Source organism: Syngnathus typhle, linkage group LG1 (genome assembly GCF_033458585.1).
Source record: "Syngnathus typhle isolate RoL2023-S1 ecotype Sweden linkage group LG1, RoL_Styp_1.0, whole genome shotgun sequence".
Classification (NCBI taxonomy): Eukaryota; Metazoa; Chordata; class Actinopteri; order Syngnathiformes; family Syngnathidae; genus Syngnathus; species Syngnathus typhle.
In genome coordinates, this window is record NC_083738.1 from 13,079,903 (window position 1) to 13,096,222 (window position 16,320).

The following is a 16,320-nucleotide window of genomic DNA, read 5'->3' on the forward strand; positions in this document are numbered from 1 at the left end:
TTCCCCTATATAGACGCAATAATTCTAAAGAACTCTTTCAATATCAGACAGGCAGAATGTTCACCAAAATTAAGTTTGCACAACTTTCTCTTTTGTATATACACATCCCTCACTGTGGTGTGTAATTATCTGATAGAAATGTACAAAATAGTGAGTTCATTAGCCCAGAGTGTCACTGGGACAGCCGCACATAGGACTAAACAACATGGCTCATAAGGAGCACATAATAAACAGCTGATCATGTGTTCAAAATTGTGGTGTGATGATGTCACCACATCTGCACATCTGTTTTAAGCAAAAAAAAAAAAAAACATGCAAATCAAATAGAAAAATGACAACAACACAAAATGTCTTAGTGAGGAGTCAGGTGTACCTGAGCTGCCAAATATAAGTGGTTATCACAGAAATACAAATCGGAGACTTTTATACTCAGCGGCAAGCAGTCTGAATTCATCTTAAAGTAGCAACTATCGTAGCACAACACAGATTAAAACTCATATAAACAATCCATAAGGAACGGAACAAACAATGGACATAGATGTTTCCACGAAAACACAAGCACTCCCATGTCAAGGGGGTGACCTGATGGGCCAAACAAAAGGGACAAACTTTTTTTTTTTTTCTTCAAATGTCTTTTAGAATAAAGAGTTGGGTTTTCTCATGCAAGAACAACACCTTGTCAGCCAAGTCAACAGGCAGGTAAGGGCAGAGCAGCAATATGAAAGAGCAATACACCAAGTACAGCTTCCCCAGATGCAGCGACATGAAGACCATTCACTCAGGCAAACAAAAGCAGTGTCACATTCAGCATATTGGTTGATAGGTGAGTATTGTTTGGAGAAGATCCCAACCTACAACTACTATCTTTTTACAATTCAGCTCCAGGTTACCAGCTTACAAGTCTTAAAAAAAAAGTTTGAAACTTGTGTCTAAATTTTATTCTGCATTTGAGTCATTATTGTTGCTCAAATACGGGGCTTTCTAAGAATCCAACTTCTTCTGCTACTAATTGGCCACTTACATTGCCAAGTATAGTTTCATACAGATGAAGCAAATTCAAGATTAAGGAGGAGAAGAACAAACTACTCAAATTAAATTGCATGACTGGAATGGATCCTATATATATATTTTTTAATTATTAATGGTTTGGTCCTACAAATGCATCACAACGGCATCAGCGGTATAAGATCCAGGTCGATAATGATTAGCTCAGAGTGCGAACCAGGAACCCATCCAATGGTTGACTTCCAAATAAGAAGAAACGTGGAACTGTTTACAAAAGGTAAATGACAAATTGATGAAAAACATGCATCATAAAAGTAAAGAAAAAATATATATATTTTGTATTATAGGGAAACAATCTAACCTCAAGTGGGTCGAATGAATCATGAAGCTCATCAACGAAATCAGAAGGGCTTTTCCTCAGTGTCTGGTCAGCAGGCAGCGTGTTGTCATTGTAAGAGGACACAAACTTAAAGTCACTGGTTCTCGAGCCCGTTGTCAAGTAGGCGTCATAGTTGTAGGTGCTTCGTAAAGTTCCCGTGCCATCCACATCTGCATAATTAGGAGGCAGATACGCGCTGGGGATGGCAACTGCTCCATCAAACAACAGTCTGGGCTTTCTCCTGCGACAAAACCTCACAGCCAGGACCACCATGATGAAGGTCAGGAAGAAGGTGGACACGGACACCAGCGCGATGATCAGATAAGAGGTCAGCTTGGAATTCTTCTCGTCGTAAGAAATGTCCTTCAGCTCCGGCACCTCGGCCAGGTTATCCGAGATGAGCAAATACATGGAGCAGGTGGCCGAGAGAGGGGGCTGTCCGTTATCTTTGACGGCCACAATCAGGTTCTGCTTCATGCTGTCAGACTCTGAAATGTCCCTCTGGGTCCTGATCTCTCCGCTGTGGAGACCGATGGTGAAAAGTCCCGCATCTGTGGACTTGAGGATGTGATAGGACAGCCAGGCGTTCTGTCCCGAGTCAGCATCCACCGCGATCACTTTGGACACCACAGAGCCTCCATGTGCAGCTTTGGGGACCAGCTCTGTCATGAAGGAGTTGCCCTCCGGGGCGGGGTAAAGGATCTGAGGAGAGTTGTCGTTCACATCCCAGATGAACACGCTGACGCTCACGTTGCTGCTCAGCGGAGGAGAACAGTTGTCTCTGGCCATGACCTGAACTTGAAAACTCCTCAGGTGTTCGTAATCAAAGGACCTGACGGCGTGGATCGCCCCCGTGTCTCCGTTGACAGACACGTAGGAGGACACTGGGGCGCCGTTCACCTCAGCAGGTAAGAGAGAATAAATGACGGTGCCGTTCTGTCTCCAGTCGGGGTCTTGAGCACTGACAAAGCATAAAGTGGAGCCAGCTTTGTTATTTTCACTTACATATGCGCTGTAGGACTGTTCCTCAAACACAGGCGGGTTGTCATTAATGTCTCCCACAGACAAGTGGACGGTTTTCGAGGAGGACAAAGGAGGAGAGCCCTCGTCTGTGGCGCCGATTGTAATGTTGTAGTCTGACACTAGTTCACGGTCCAGAAGTCCAGTAGTGACCAGAGAATAATAGTTTTTGATAGAAGGAACTAACTTGAAAGGGACGTTTTGTTGAATGGAGCAGCGCACCTGTCCATTTTCATCAGAATCTCTGTCCTGCACATTAATGATGCCCACCTCTGTACCAGGTGACACGTTCTCTGCTACCAGATTAGAAATTGATTTTAAATTGATTACAGGGGCATTGTCATTTACATCAATTATATCAAAAATGACTTTTGCCTCAGAAGAAAGGCCATAACCATCTTTGGCTTCAATCAACACTTCATGGTTTGATGCTTCTTCATAATCTATCTCACCTACCACAACAATTTCTCCAGTTTTTTGATTAAGCGAGAACATGTTTTTAGCTCTATCAGATAGTCGGCTGAACTCGTATGCAACTTCTCCATTTATTCCTTCATCTGCATCCATTGCACTCACGGTGATGACTGGGGTTTTTAGGGCTGCATCTTCCTTCACAGATGTTCTATAAACATTTTGCGTAAAAACTGGGGCGTTGTCATTCGCATCAAGTACAATCACATGAATGACTACTGTACCAGATCTCTGAGGAGAACCACCATCCATCGCTGTAAGCAGTAATTTCATTTCCTGTTGTTCTTCTCTGTCTAATTCCTTGTTTAAAACCAGCTCACCATATTTACTGCCATCCTTTGTCATTTTAAGGTGAAAGACAAAATTGGAGTTTTCTTGCAAATTGTAGCTCTGAACAGAATTTGTTCCGATATCCAAGTCATGTGCTGCATTAATGCGATATTTGGCTCCTTTATCAGCGGACTCCCTTATTTCCAGCTTCACAAAATCTTTTGAGAAAATTGGGGAATTATCATTCACATCTTGAATTTGTAAAGACAACCGGTGCAATTCCAAAGGGTTCTCCAGCAGCAGATCAAATTTGAGAACACACGAAGGCTTCTCCCCGCAGTGCTCCTCTCGGTCAATTCTGTCAGCAACCGTCAAATCCCCCGTGCGGAGGTTTATTCCGCAATACTGCTTGTTGTTATTTTCCATATCCACACGAGCTTTGCGAGCAGACAGTTTCCCCACCTCCAATCCGAGATCTTTGGCAATATTTCCAATAACAGATCCGCGTTTCAGCTCCTCCAGAACAGAATAGCTGATGTCTCCACGCGCATATCCGACAAGAACAAAGAAAAGGGGAAAGCTCCAGTACTGGACGATGTGACGTGTGTACGCCATTCTATGATAGAAACAAAATCCTGCAAAAGAATCAGGATCTCATTTGATCAGGCTCTTTTCCACCCTTTGTCGTCTGGTATTTACACCCTTAATGAAGAACACTGTATTCGTGCTGTGGCGTGTAACACACTCCCAACATTAGATAAATCCTCTGCTGGTCTATGGTGACACCAAGTGTTCAATTCAAATACTGCGATTGTAGACTTTCGGGGTCTGTATTGACATTCTCTTTTTACATCGGTGCGTTAATTTAAGTTGGCCAACTCTGCGCGTACAAAATACATTTTAAGAATATCTTGAAGTATTTACCGTTGCTGTCACTGTCAAAAATTAAATAGGAGTTCCATGTCAGGTATTTAGGAGTGACAGACCAAAACACCAAAATAGTCTCATCAAATCCCTTGAAAGAGACCACTTTATTTAAATAACTAAATAATTATATAATAATAATACAGTGTTCCTCAAGTGAGCGCTTTATTTTATCATTTCAAAATAACACTAAAAATTCCCTGAATTCCCATTAGTTTGTTCTAAAAGTTTGTATTAGATGACGGAGTGGACAACCATTTTTCTTTTAACAATAACTCCATCCATCCACCCATTTTCTGTACCGCTTTATCCCCACAGGGGTCGCGGGCTTGCCGGAGCCTAGCTAACTGAAATTAAACGCTTTGCACTTCAATCTAATAAAAAGGTGTGTCAAAAGATCTGGTTTCTCCTCAAAATAACATTGGAGTTAATGTTTGGAGGTTGTCTTTTTAAAATAAAAGGTTAAGGTTTTATAAAACCAACTGGATAAACATATTTAAATATCACAAAAAAGGAAAGCAAGATCAAATGAGTAGACAGTAAAAATACATCTAAATAACCGTAGCAATTTTCAGCACCAAGGACAGAGTTGTGACTACTGCAAGCTATTTTAGTACTCCTCCAGAAAATGACAAGACCAGGTGCCCAGGTTTCTCTATCAGGGATAATAGAAGAAACGACTTGAGCAAATATCTGGGAAAATAACTAAATCTGCATTGTTAGCTTCTCTCTACAGATGCAATGGAGGCAAAATGATGCCAGTTGTTAACCGATCAAGCTGAAATTGTTCATCCACTCATTCATCAATCCATTTGTATACCACACTTTCTACTTGGGTTCATGAGAAGGCTGCAACCCATATCAGCAGAAGCAAGTCAATTAAAATAATTTGCAGACAAACAACTTTATATTGATCTCCTCACCAAAACCATCAGAAACCAACTGCCAAGACCTAACAACAGGTTGAAGCCAATAAAGAAGCATTGATGAAAAACAAATCCCCAATAATTTTTATGACATTAAGACTCAAGCAAGAAAATTACCAAGTGTTGATAGAAACAAAGGACAGAGGTCAACAACAGCTTCCAACGTTAATAAAGTTGAGTAGATTGGAAATGCGAAGATGAGGCAAAAGATAACTAGTCAAGTTCGTGAAAGACTATAAAAAATGTTGACATATTCTGTGTTTACCAAACAAAATAACTGCTTTCAAATCTAGCATAGCGGTCCTACCTCCAAGGGGTCAAACGAATCGTGAAGCTCATCAACAAAGTCACTTGGACTTTTCTTCAGAGTCTGGTCAGCAGGTAGCGTATTGTCATTGTAGGAAGACACAAACTTAAAGTCACTGGTTCTGGAGCCTGTTGTCAAGTAGGCATCATAGTTGTAGGTGCTGCGTAAAGTTCCCGTGCCGTCCACATCTGTGTAATTAGGAGGCAGATACGCGCTGGGGATGGCAACTGCTCCATCAAACAACAGTCTGGGCTTTCTCCTGCGACAAAACCTCACAGCCAGGACCACCATGATGAAGGTCAGGAAGAAGGTGGACACGGACACGAGCGCGATGATCAGATAAGATGTCAGCTTGGAGTTCTTCTCGTCGTAGGAAATGTCCTTCAGCTCCGGCACCTCGGCTAGGTTATCCGAGATGAGCAAATACATGGAGCATGTGGCCGAGAGAGGGGGCTGTCCGTTATCTCTGACGGTCACAATCAGGTTCTGCTTCATGCTGTCGGACTCCAAAATGTCCCGCTGGGTCCTGATCTCTCCGCTGTGGAGACCGATGGTGAAAAGTCCTGCATCTGTGGACTTGACAATGTGATATGACAGCCAGGCGTTCTGGCCTGAGTCAGCGTCCACCGCGATCACTTTGGACACCACAGAGCCTCCGTGTGCAGCTTTGGGGACCAGCTCTGTCATGAAGGAGTTGCCCTCCGGGGCGGGGTACAGGATCTGAGGAGAGTTGTCATTCACGTCCCAGATGAACACGCTGACGCTCACGTTGCTGCTCAGCGGAGGAGAACCGTTGTCTCTGGCCATGACACGGACTTGGAAACTCCTCAGGTGTTCGTAATCAAAGGACCTGACGGCGTGGATCACCCCTGTGTCTCCGTTCACAGACACGTAGGAGGACACCGGGGCGCCGTTCACCTCAGCAGGTAAGAGAGAATAAATGACGGTGCCGTTCTGTCTCCAGTCGGGGTCTTGAGCACTGACAGAGCATAAAGTGGAGCCAGCTTTGTTATTCTCACTCACATATGCGCTGTAGGACTGTTCCTCAAACACGGGCGGGTTGTCGTTGATGTCTCCCACGGACAAATGGACGCTTTTCGAGGAGGACAGAGGAGGTGAGCCCTCGTCGATGGCGCTGATTGTTATGTTGTAGTCTGACACTAGCTCGCGGTCAAGAGGGCCAGTCGTCACCAGAGAATAATAGTTTTTGATAGAAGGAACTAACTTGAAGGGGACGTTTTGTTGAATGGAGCAGCGAACCTGCCCATTCTCCTCAGAGTCTCTGTCCTGCACATTAATGATGCCCACCTCTGTACCAGGTGACACATTCTCTGCTACTGGGTTAGATAGTGACTTTAAATTGATCACAGGGGCATTGTCATTTACATCAATAACATGAATAATTAGTTTTGCCTTATTGGAAAGTCCATAACCATCTTTGGCTTCAACAAAAACTTCATGTTTAGCACCATCTTCATAATCTATTTCACCAACCACAACAATTTCTCCAGTTTTTTGATTAAGGGAGAACATGTTTTTAGCTTTATCGGAAAGTCGGCTGAACTCATATGCAACTTCTCCATTTATTCCTTCATCTGCATCTATTGCACTCACGGTGATGACTGGGGTTTTGGGGGCTGCGTCTTCCCTCACTGAGGTCGTATAAACAGCCTGGCTAAAAACTGGGGCGTTGTCGTTTGCATCAAGTACAATTACATGAATGACTACAGTGCCAGATCTCTGAGGAGAGCCACCATCCATTGCTGTAAGCAGCAATTTTATTTCCTGCTCAGCTTCTCTGTCCAATTCCTTGTCTAAAACGAGCTCACCATCTTTACTACCATCAGTTGTCGTCTGTATGTGAAACACAAAATTGGCATTTTGTTGCAAAAGATAACTTTGAACAGAATTTTGACCTATATCAGGATCTTGCGCTGCATTAATGCGATATTTAGCTCCTTTGTCAGCGGACTCACTTATTTCCAGCTTTATAATATCTTTGGGGAAAACAGGCGCATTATCATTCACATCTAAAATCTGCAAAGACAACCGGTGCAATTCCAAAGGATTCTCCAGCAGCAGGTCAAATTTGAGAACACACGAAGGTTTCTCCCCGCAGTGCTCCTCGCGGTCAATTCTGTCAGCAACCATCAAATCCCCCGTGCGGGGGTTTATTCCGCAATACTGCTTGTTGTTATTTTCCATTTCCACACGAGCTTTGCGAGCAGACAATTTCCCCACCTCCAATCCGAGATCTTTGGCAATATTTCCAATAACATATCCGCGTTTCAGCTCCTCTTGAACAGAATAGCTGAGATCTCCATGCGCATATCCGACCAGAACAAAGAAAAATGCAAAGCTCCAGCATGGGAGGGTGTGCCATAAATGCGCCATTCTCTTATAAAAACACAAAATACTGCAAAAGAATCAGAATTTCATTCGATCAGGCTCTTTTTGCCCTTTGTCTTCTGCTCTTAACGCGATGAACAACACTGGCTACGTTTTAATGTGTGACGTGTAATATCCACCTAACGTTGTAAATCCTCTGCTGGTCTATGGTGACACCAAGTGTCCAATTAAAATACTGCGATTGTATTGCAAATTACCGTATCTTTTATGCTTGCGATTTTATTTACTTCAAGTGGACATGATCACTTTTAATAAATGCTTGCAGTGCTTAGCGTTTCTGTCACTAAACAATCCGTAGTCAAGGACTGGATCCGATATACTGTAAGTCAATCATCCAAAACAGTAGACGAAGAATGCATCATAAATACACTCAAAATAGAATATCTTTGAAAATATAGCATAAAAAGAATGCATTTTTGTCATTCAAATAAGTACATATAAAGACGGAAACATTATGATTGAACTTGAAGAGTTTCTACAATAAATGGAAAAAACATTTTAACCATTCAGACTAAAAAAAGGAGGGATTATTTTTACAATGAGGGTTAATCGTTTCTTAGTCTGAACCTTTTTAGTTAAATAAAATGTGTTTTGCCTAAGAAATAGAAAGAAATATCACTCCACAGTTGCCGTGTTATTTTACTCCATCTGTTGCCCTGAAATTTAACACTAGGTATTTACATAAAAAACGGTATCTAAATAAAGGACGAATCAACAAATTTGTCGTCCTCCCAAAGTGATATAGGGATAAACGTTTTCAAGTTGTTGTTGTTTTATACATAGTGTAGTTGGTGTCTTTGTTACATAATTGAAAAAAATGACAAAAACAAGGAAACTCGAAAACGTTTCTTTCAACACCATTTTATTAACGCTGGAAAATTCAGCACCAAAGTGTGAATTAGAAGCTTCTTCTGTACGAATGTAAATATAACTAAGCTGTAAACCAGCGGCCCACTTTTCCCGTGAGATATCATGTCAGAAACAATTTTAAGTAAATGTTAAAAATAACTACATCTACAATGTTGTTGGTCTGATTCAGAAGATGTAAGATAGTCAAGCTACATATGCCAAAAATGTTCCATCCATTCACCCAAGTATCCATTTTGTTTTGGGCCATACTTTCTGTTTAGGTTTATGGAAAGGCAGCTGCGCAGGTCACACAACTGAGCATTCAATGTAGCAGACAGTTTACTGATGTAGAAACATCTGCATTGACCTTCATCACCAAAAAACAACCAAAGTATGTTTACCACCTCAAAATTGGTTTACACACACACTTTTGAAAACAACAGAAGACTGAAAACTCTGACATCAAAATGCAAACCTAAAGAAGCAATAAAATTCCAAACATGTTGACAGACTCAACAACAAGGTCATCAATATTTGTCTCCTAGAGTAAAGCAGTGACTGGCTACCGTTCCGTCATGGAGTCAAGGGAGAAAAAAAATAACATCGTTTTTTCCTGCTTGTTACCAGGCATTTAAAATCTTCAACGAACCTCAAAAAGAAAGATGGTCAAATATTATTTTCCATGACTGAGAGCAAAGACAAAATAACGGCATTCAAATATGGCATAGCGGTCCTACCTCTAGGGGGTCAAATGAATCGTGAAGCTCATCAACAAAGTCAGACGGACTTTTCTTCAGAGTTTGGTCAGCAGGTAGCGTGTTGTCGTTGTAGGAAGACACAAACTTAAAGTCACTGGTTCTCGAGCCCGTTGTCAAGTAGGCGTCATAGTTGTAGGTGCTGCGTAAAGTTCCCGTGCCGTCCACATCTGCGTAATTAGGAGGCAGATACGCGCTGGGGATGGCAACTGCTCCATCAAACAACAGTCTGGGCTTTCTCCTGCGGCAAAACCTCACAGCCAGGACCACCATGATGAAGGTCAGGAAGAAAGTGGACACGGATACCAGCGCGATGATCAGATAAGAGGTCAGCTTGGAGTTCTTCTCGTCGTAAGAAATGTCCTTCAGCTCCGGGACCTCGGCCAGGTTATCCGAGATAAGCAAATACATGGAGCAGGTGGCTGACAGAGGGGGCTGTCCGTTATCTTTGACGGCCACAATCAGGTTCTGCTTCATGCTGTCAGACTCCAAAATATCCCGTTGGGTCCTGATTTCTCCGCTGTGGAGACCGATGGTGAAAAGTCCCGCATCTGTAGACTTGAGAATGTGATAGGACAGCCAGGCGTTCTGGCCAGAGTCAGCGTCCACCGCAATCACTTTGGACACCACAGAGCCTCCGTGTGCAGCTTTGGGGACCAGCTCTGTCATGAAGGAGTTGCCCTCCGGGGCGGGGTACAGGATCTGAGGAGAGTTGTCATTCACGTCCCAGATGAACACATTGACACTCACGTTGCTGCTCAGCGGAGGAGAACCATTGTCCCTGGCCATCACGTGGACTTGGAAACTCCTCAGATGTTCGTAATCAAAGGACCTGACGGCGTGGACCGTCCCCGTGTCTCCATTGACAGACACGTAGGAGGACACCGGGGCGCCGTTCACCTCAGCAGGTAAGAGGGAATAAATGACGGTGCCGTTCTGTCTCCAGTCGGGGTCTCGAGCACTGACAGAGCATAAAGTGGAGCCAGCTTTGTTATTTTCACTCACGTATGCGCTGTAGGACTGTTCCTCAAACACGGGCGGGTTGTCGTTGATGTCTCCCACAGACAAGTGGACGCTTTTTGAGGAGAACAGAGGAGGAGAGCCCTCGTCGGTGGCGCTGATTGTAATGATGTAGTCTGACACTAGTTCACGGTCCAGAAGTCCAGTCGTGACCAGAGAATAATAGTTTTTGATAGAAGGAACTAATTTGAAGGGGACATTTTGTTGAATGGAGCAACGCACCTGTCCATTGTCCTCAGAGTCTCTGTCCTGTACGTTAATAATGCCCACCTCTGTACCAGTAGGGGTATTTTCCGGAATGGGATTTTTTAACGATTTAACAAACATTAACGGGGCATTGTCATTGATATCAATGACGTCCATTATTAATGTACAAGATGACACCAACCCTAGGCCATCTTTGGCAGTAATTTGCATTTCATACAATGGTACCTCCTCATAATCTATGGATCCACTCACACTCACTGCACCAGTTTCTTTATCAAGAGCAAACACACTATTCATTTCATCAGAGATGTGATCAAACTCATATGTTACCTCGCTATTGATTCCTTCATCAGCATCTGTGGCACTGACAGTAATCACTATTGTGCTAGGAGGAGAGTTTTCAGGCAGACTTGCTTGATAAACAGCCTGGCTGAACACTGGGGCATTATCATTTGCATCCAGCACAGTGACACGTACAACTACTGTCCCTGATCTCTGGGGTGTGCCACCGTCTGTTGCAATGAGCACGATCGTGAGCTCCTGTTCTTGCTCTCTGTCAAGCTCCTTTTCAATTACTAACTCCCCATACTTCCCTCCAGCGCTCTTGGCAACAACATTTAATTTAAAGTGTTGATTTGTTTCAATTGCATAGCTCTGTATAGCGTTCTGCCCCACATCTGCGTCGTGGGCCTCATCTAAACGATAGCGACTCCCTTTAACAGCAGATTCACTGATTTCCAATTTAATTTCATTCTTTTTGAACTGCGGTGAATTGTCATTAATGTCATGAACGTGAATATTGATCCGATGCAATTCTAAAGGCTCTTCTAAAACAAGCTCCTGTTTCAAAATGCAAGACGGCTTCTTGGCACAAAGCCCCTCTCGGTCAATCCTGTCTGCAACAAGAAGCTCTCCAGTGTTCAAATTCATCTCAAAATACCGTTTGCTGTTGCCGTCCCCATCAATCCGAGCCCGTCGAACAGACAGCTTGCCTACCTCTATTCCAATATCTTTTGCTATATTTCCAACAATAGATCCGCGCTTCATTTCCTCTGGAATTGAATAGGCCACATCTCCGCGCACAGTTTGTAGCGCAAAAAGAAAAAAGCCCGACAAAGCTGCCGCGTCCAACAACGCGCATCCCTTGTTTTTCATTTTCCCGAAAAAAAACCCCACGATGCTGAATGATGCCTTCAAAAAATAAATATCCAACGAAAGTGTTATGTTCTTAAATGGTAACGCACGGTGGATGCGTGAATGTGCGCCTCTGACGCATACGCCAAATTGTGGTTAAATATGAGGAAATGTTGACGTCCATGAACGTACATCTCATTTATCTGGTGGACAGCGCCACTAGGAGCACGTTTTGAATATTACATATGGATATTCACACCTATCCTAAAATCATACTTCAAAGTTAGTAAACGATTATAGTTTTTTAATTCACTCTTTGCACGTATGGGATTGCTGCAGCAGGTTAATATACAGGTTGGAGAAAGAAAAAAAATATGGTTGCAATTTTATTTTGCCAGCGAAAATACAAACTTCACAATGTGTTTGTGTTTCTTTCTTATTTTATGACATCAAACTACAACTGTGGTGAATGAATTGTTCTTGACAGCACTGTTACAATTGCAAATTATCAAAGTTGTTTTAATTATAATAACAATAATAATGAATAATTTAGTAATTGCAAACGCAAGCGGGTTGATTCGGAAAGAACGCCCATGGGAAGTGACGCAAGCTAACGACAGCGTCATTTGTTTAACATACAACGAAATTATTTACTGTCATGGGATATAGAAGAGTGATGGGATACATTTTGGAAGAAAAAAATAACAGTAATCCTGGGGAAAAAATGGTGTGCTGAATTCGCACAATATTATTTCATCAAGCAGGGAATAAAATCATCTGGATCAGACACATTTTGAAGTAGAGTATACATATAGTTTTAAAAAATGCAACTAGATCCGGGTGATTTCATTGTATGGAGACACTTAACAAATTAAAACTGAATGAAATAGTGTGTGAAATTTACTCTGAATACTTTGACCAGCACAGAGCAACACGACACACTACTTTATGAATCACAAGCTCTTAAATAGCAAGTCGAAATAAAATCACAACTTCAAATTATATTTGGGGAAAAAAAAACTATCCCTTAGTATTGTTAGCTCAAATAGGCTAATCCATTAAATTACATTAGTTAAAGATTAATTTATGTTAATGTTTTCTGCATATGAATAACATCAAATTTGTGTTCTAACTTACTGGCTGTTGGGAAGAGGAAAACCAAAAGAGTGATCCCAAAAAACGTTTTAATAAATGAATGCCTAGAGTGAATTTGACCAATTTAAATTTCGCCAAACAATGTGGAGTTGCTTATTTTTGTACATTTATTTTTCGTGATGGAAAATATAAAAGTTTATTTTTAAAACGCAAAACCATTTAGTCAATGCTATATTGAAATGTTTAAAAAAACTGACCAATACTGTGTGCGTCGAGAAATTTGTAGAAATCAATCCCGTTCGTGAGAAAGCAATAATGAAGAATTCATGATTCTCATAATGATCACCAATAAATATAAAGAAATTCCTCCAAAATCTTAAAGACTGCATACCTCCAAGGGGTCGAAAGAATCATGAAGCTCATCAACAAAGTCAGATGGACTTTTCTTCAGAGTCTGGTCACCAGGCAGCGTGTTGTCATTGTAAGAGGACACAAACTTAAAGTCACTGGTTCTGGAGCCTGTTGTCAAGTAGGCATCATAGTTGTAGGTGCTGCGTAAAGTTCCCGTGCCGTCCACATCTGCGTAATTAGGAGGCAAATACGCGCTGGGGATAGCAACTGCTCCATCAAACAACAGTCTGGGCTTTCTCCTGCGACAAAACCTCACAGCGAGGACCACCATGATGAAGGTCAGGAAGAAGGTGGACACGGAAACCAGCGCGATGATCAGATAAGAGGTCAGCTTGGAGTTCTTCTCGTCGTAAGAAATGTCCTTCAGCTCCGGCACCTCTGCCAAGTTGTCCGAAATAAGCAAATACATGGAGCAGGTGGCCGAAAGAGGGGGCTGTCCGTTATCTTTGACGGCCACAATCAGGTTCTGCTTCATGCTGTCAGACTCGGAAATATCCCGCTGGGTCCTGATCTCGCCGGTGTGGAGACCGATGGTGAAAAGTCCCGCATCTGTGGACTTGAGGATGTGATAGGACAGCCAGGCGTTCTGCCCCGAGTCAGCGTCCACCGCGATCACTTTGGACACCACAGAACCTCCGTGTGCAGCTTTGGGGACCAGCTCTGTCATGAAGGAGTTGCCCTCCGGGGTGGGGTACAGGATCTGAGGAAAGTTGTCATTCACGTCCCAGATGAACACGCTGACGCTCACGTTGCTGCTCAGCGGAGGAGAACCGTTGTCCCTGGCCATCACGTGGACTTGGAAACTCCTCAGGTGTTCGTAATCAAAGGACCTGACGGCGTGTATTGCCCCCGTGTCTCTGTTGACAGACACGTAGGAGGACACCGGGGCGCCGTTCACCTCAGCAGGTATGAGAGAATAAATGACAGTGCCATTCTGTCTCCAGTCAGGGTCTTGAGCACTGACAGAGCATAAAGTGGAGCCAGCTTTGTTATTTTCACTCGCGTATGCACTGTAGGACTGTTCCTCAAATACGGGCGGGTTGTCGTTGATGTCTCCCACAGACAAGTGGACACTTTTAAAGTAGGACAGAGGAGGAGAGCCCTCATCAGTGGCGCTGATTGTTATGTTGTAATCAGACGCGAGTTCACGGTCCAGAAGTCCAGTAGTGACCAGAGAATAATAGTTTTTGATAGATGGAACTAATTTGAAGGGGACGTTTTGTTGAATGGAGCAATGCACCTGTCCATTCTGCTCAGAGTCTTTGTCCTGCACATTTATGATGCCCACCTCTGTACCAGGTGAAACGTTCTCTGGTATTGGATTAGTCAAAGACTTTAAATTGATTACAGGGGCGTTGTCATTTACATCAGTAAGTTCAATGATCAATGTTGAATAAGACACTAAACCAAGACCATCTTTAGCACTTATTTGCATTTCATAAGATGAGACTTTCTCATAATCAACAACACCAGCCACATTCACTTCTCCAGTTTTGGGGTGCAAAGTAAAGACTTTGTTATTGTCATCAGACGCATGGTCAAATGCGTATGTGATTTCACTATTTATTCCTTCATCTCTATCACTTGCACTCACTGTGATCACCAATGTATCAAGAGGTGAGTTTTCAGGCAGACTGGCTTCATACACTGTCTGGCTAAACACTGGGGCATTATCATTAGCGTCCAACACAGTGACGTGTATTTGCACTGTACCTGATCTCTGAGGAGAGCCGCCATCATATGCAGACAGCAAGAGCATCATGTCTTTTTTATCTTCTCTATCTAATTCTTTGTCTAAAAGCAATTCGCAGTATTTTCGTCCACCAGCTTTAGTTTTTACATTTAATTTGAAATTATCATTCTCCTGCAAAGTGTAGCTTTGAACAGCATTTTCTCCGATGTCACCATCATGTGCTTCTCCGAGTAGGAAACGCTCCCCCTTATGTGCTGATTCCCGAATTTCTAATTTGAGCACCTCTTCATTGAACTGTGGTGAATTATCATTAATATCTAGAACACGAATACTAACACGGTGTAGCTCTAATGGATTTTCCAGTACGAGTTCCTGTTTTAAAACACACGACGCCTTTTTACCGCAAAGCCCCTCTCTGTCTATCCTTTCCTGCACAATCAAATCACCCGTGCTGAGGTTGACGCCACAGTGCTGGACGTTGTTATCCTCTGGATCAACGCGTGCTTTGCGAGCAGACAACTGGCCCAAATCAAGTCCCATATCCTTGGCGATATTCCCGATTACAGATCCACGTTTCATTTCCTCTGGGATAGAATAGCTCACGTCTCCATTGACGGTGCGGAAGAAAAAGAGCAGAAAAGCAAGGCCGCAGCCAAACGACGCATATCTTTTGTTCTCCATTCCACTGAAAATATTTGTAAGAATCACTTCCATTGTGACCGGAAATGGACAATAACGTTGGTCAATCCACAGCTTTTACAGTCCAACATTTAGAGCACAGCTCCACAAAACTAAAATCTGGTTTGCGCGTCGACGGAATGGGTGGGAAACTGAGCTGCTTTTGTTCATGAGTACATACTGACCTCTAGAGTGCATTTATCGACATAACACCTAGTTGGTGTTTATGACTGCAAACAAAATCATTCTCAACCTAATGAGGATAAGCTGATCATATACTGTAAAAACACATTTGATAATTATTATTTTTACAAAAAAAACCAACCAAGTATAAAAGGGGTTGTATTTTGACAAATAAAATCAACTTAAAGTATAAACTACTTCTAAAATATTGTAACGACCGGTTTTCTAAATTAAACAACCTAAATCGAAGAAAAAGCTGACGAGTCAGTGGAGAAAAAAAAGTTCGAGTCATTTCAGAACCATGGACAGCGAGAGAGCCAGCGGTTTTCCCAACCGGCCTTATTTACCAACGTAGCATAAATTGTTGTAAATATATGAAGCTTCTCAAGCAAACATATTTAGATTTACAAAGTCATTTAAGTCCAAAAGTATTTTTGTGAAACCAAGTCAATAATTGTGATGCTACACTTGCAAAGTATATATTATGTAGAACATCTACTTTCTCAATTATGACTCTAGTATTATTAGCCAATAAAAGTCAGACTATGACAGAGAGTGGTTGCCAATCAATCACGTGGCACAGA

General features: G+C 42.5%; 1 protein-coding gene across 9 annotated transcripts in view; it reads right to left on the bottom strand.

Moving 5' to 3' along the window:
- Positions 1–16,320, bottom strand: part of LOC133154375 (protocadherin gamma-C5-like) — a 211,091-nt gene that overhangs the window by 165,656 nt on the left and 29,115 nt on the right. Inside the window, exon 1 of one of the 9 annotated variants that reach the window (XM_061279118.1) lies at positions 13,163–15,693. The exons of 5 other annotated variants lie outside the window; for them this stretch is intronic. In XM_061279118.1, coding sequence (XP_061135102.1) covers positions 13,163–15,589 — 2,427 coding nt within the window. In that variant the 5' untranslated portion in view covers positions 15,590–15,693. Of the gene's footprint in view, positions 1–1,366; positions 3,906–5,302; positions 7,795–9,297; positions 11,811–13,162; positions 15,694–16,320 lie in introns of those variants that run through there. 3 more of the 9 variants (XM_061279222.1, XM_061279248.1, XM_061279240.1) reach the window with 3 other exon arrangements.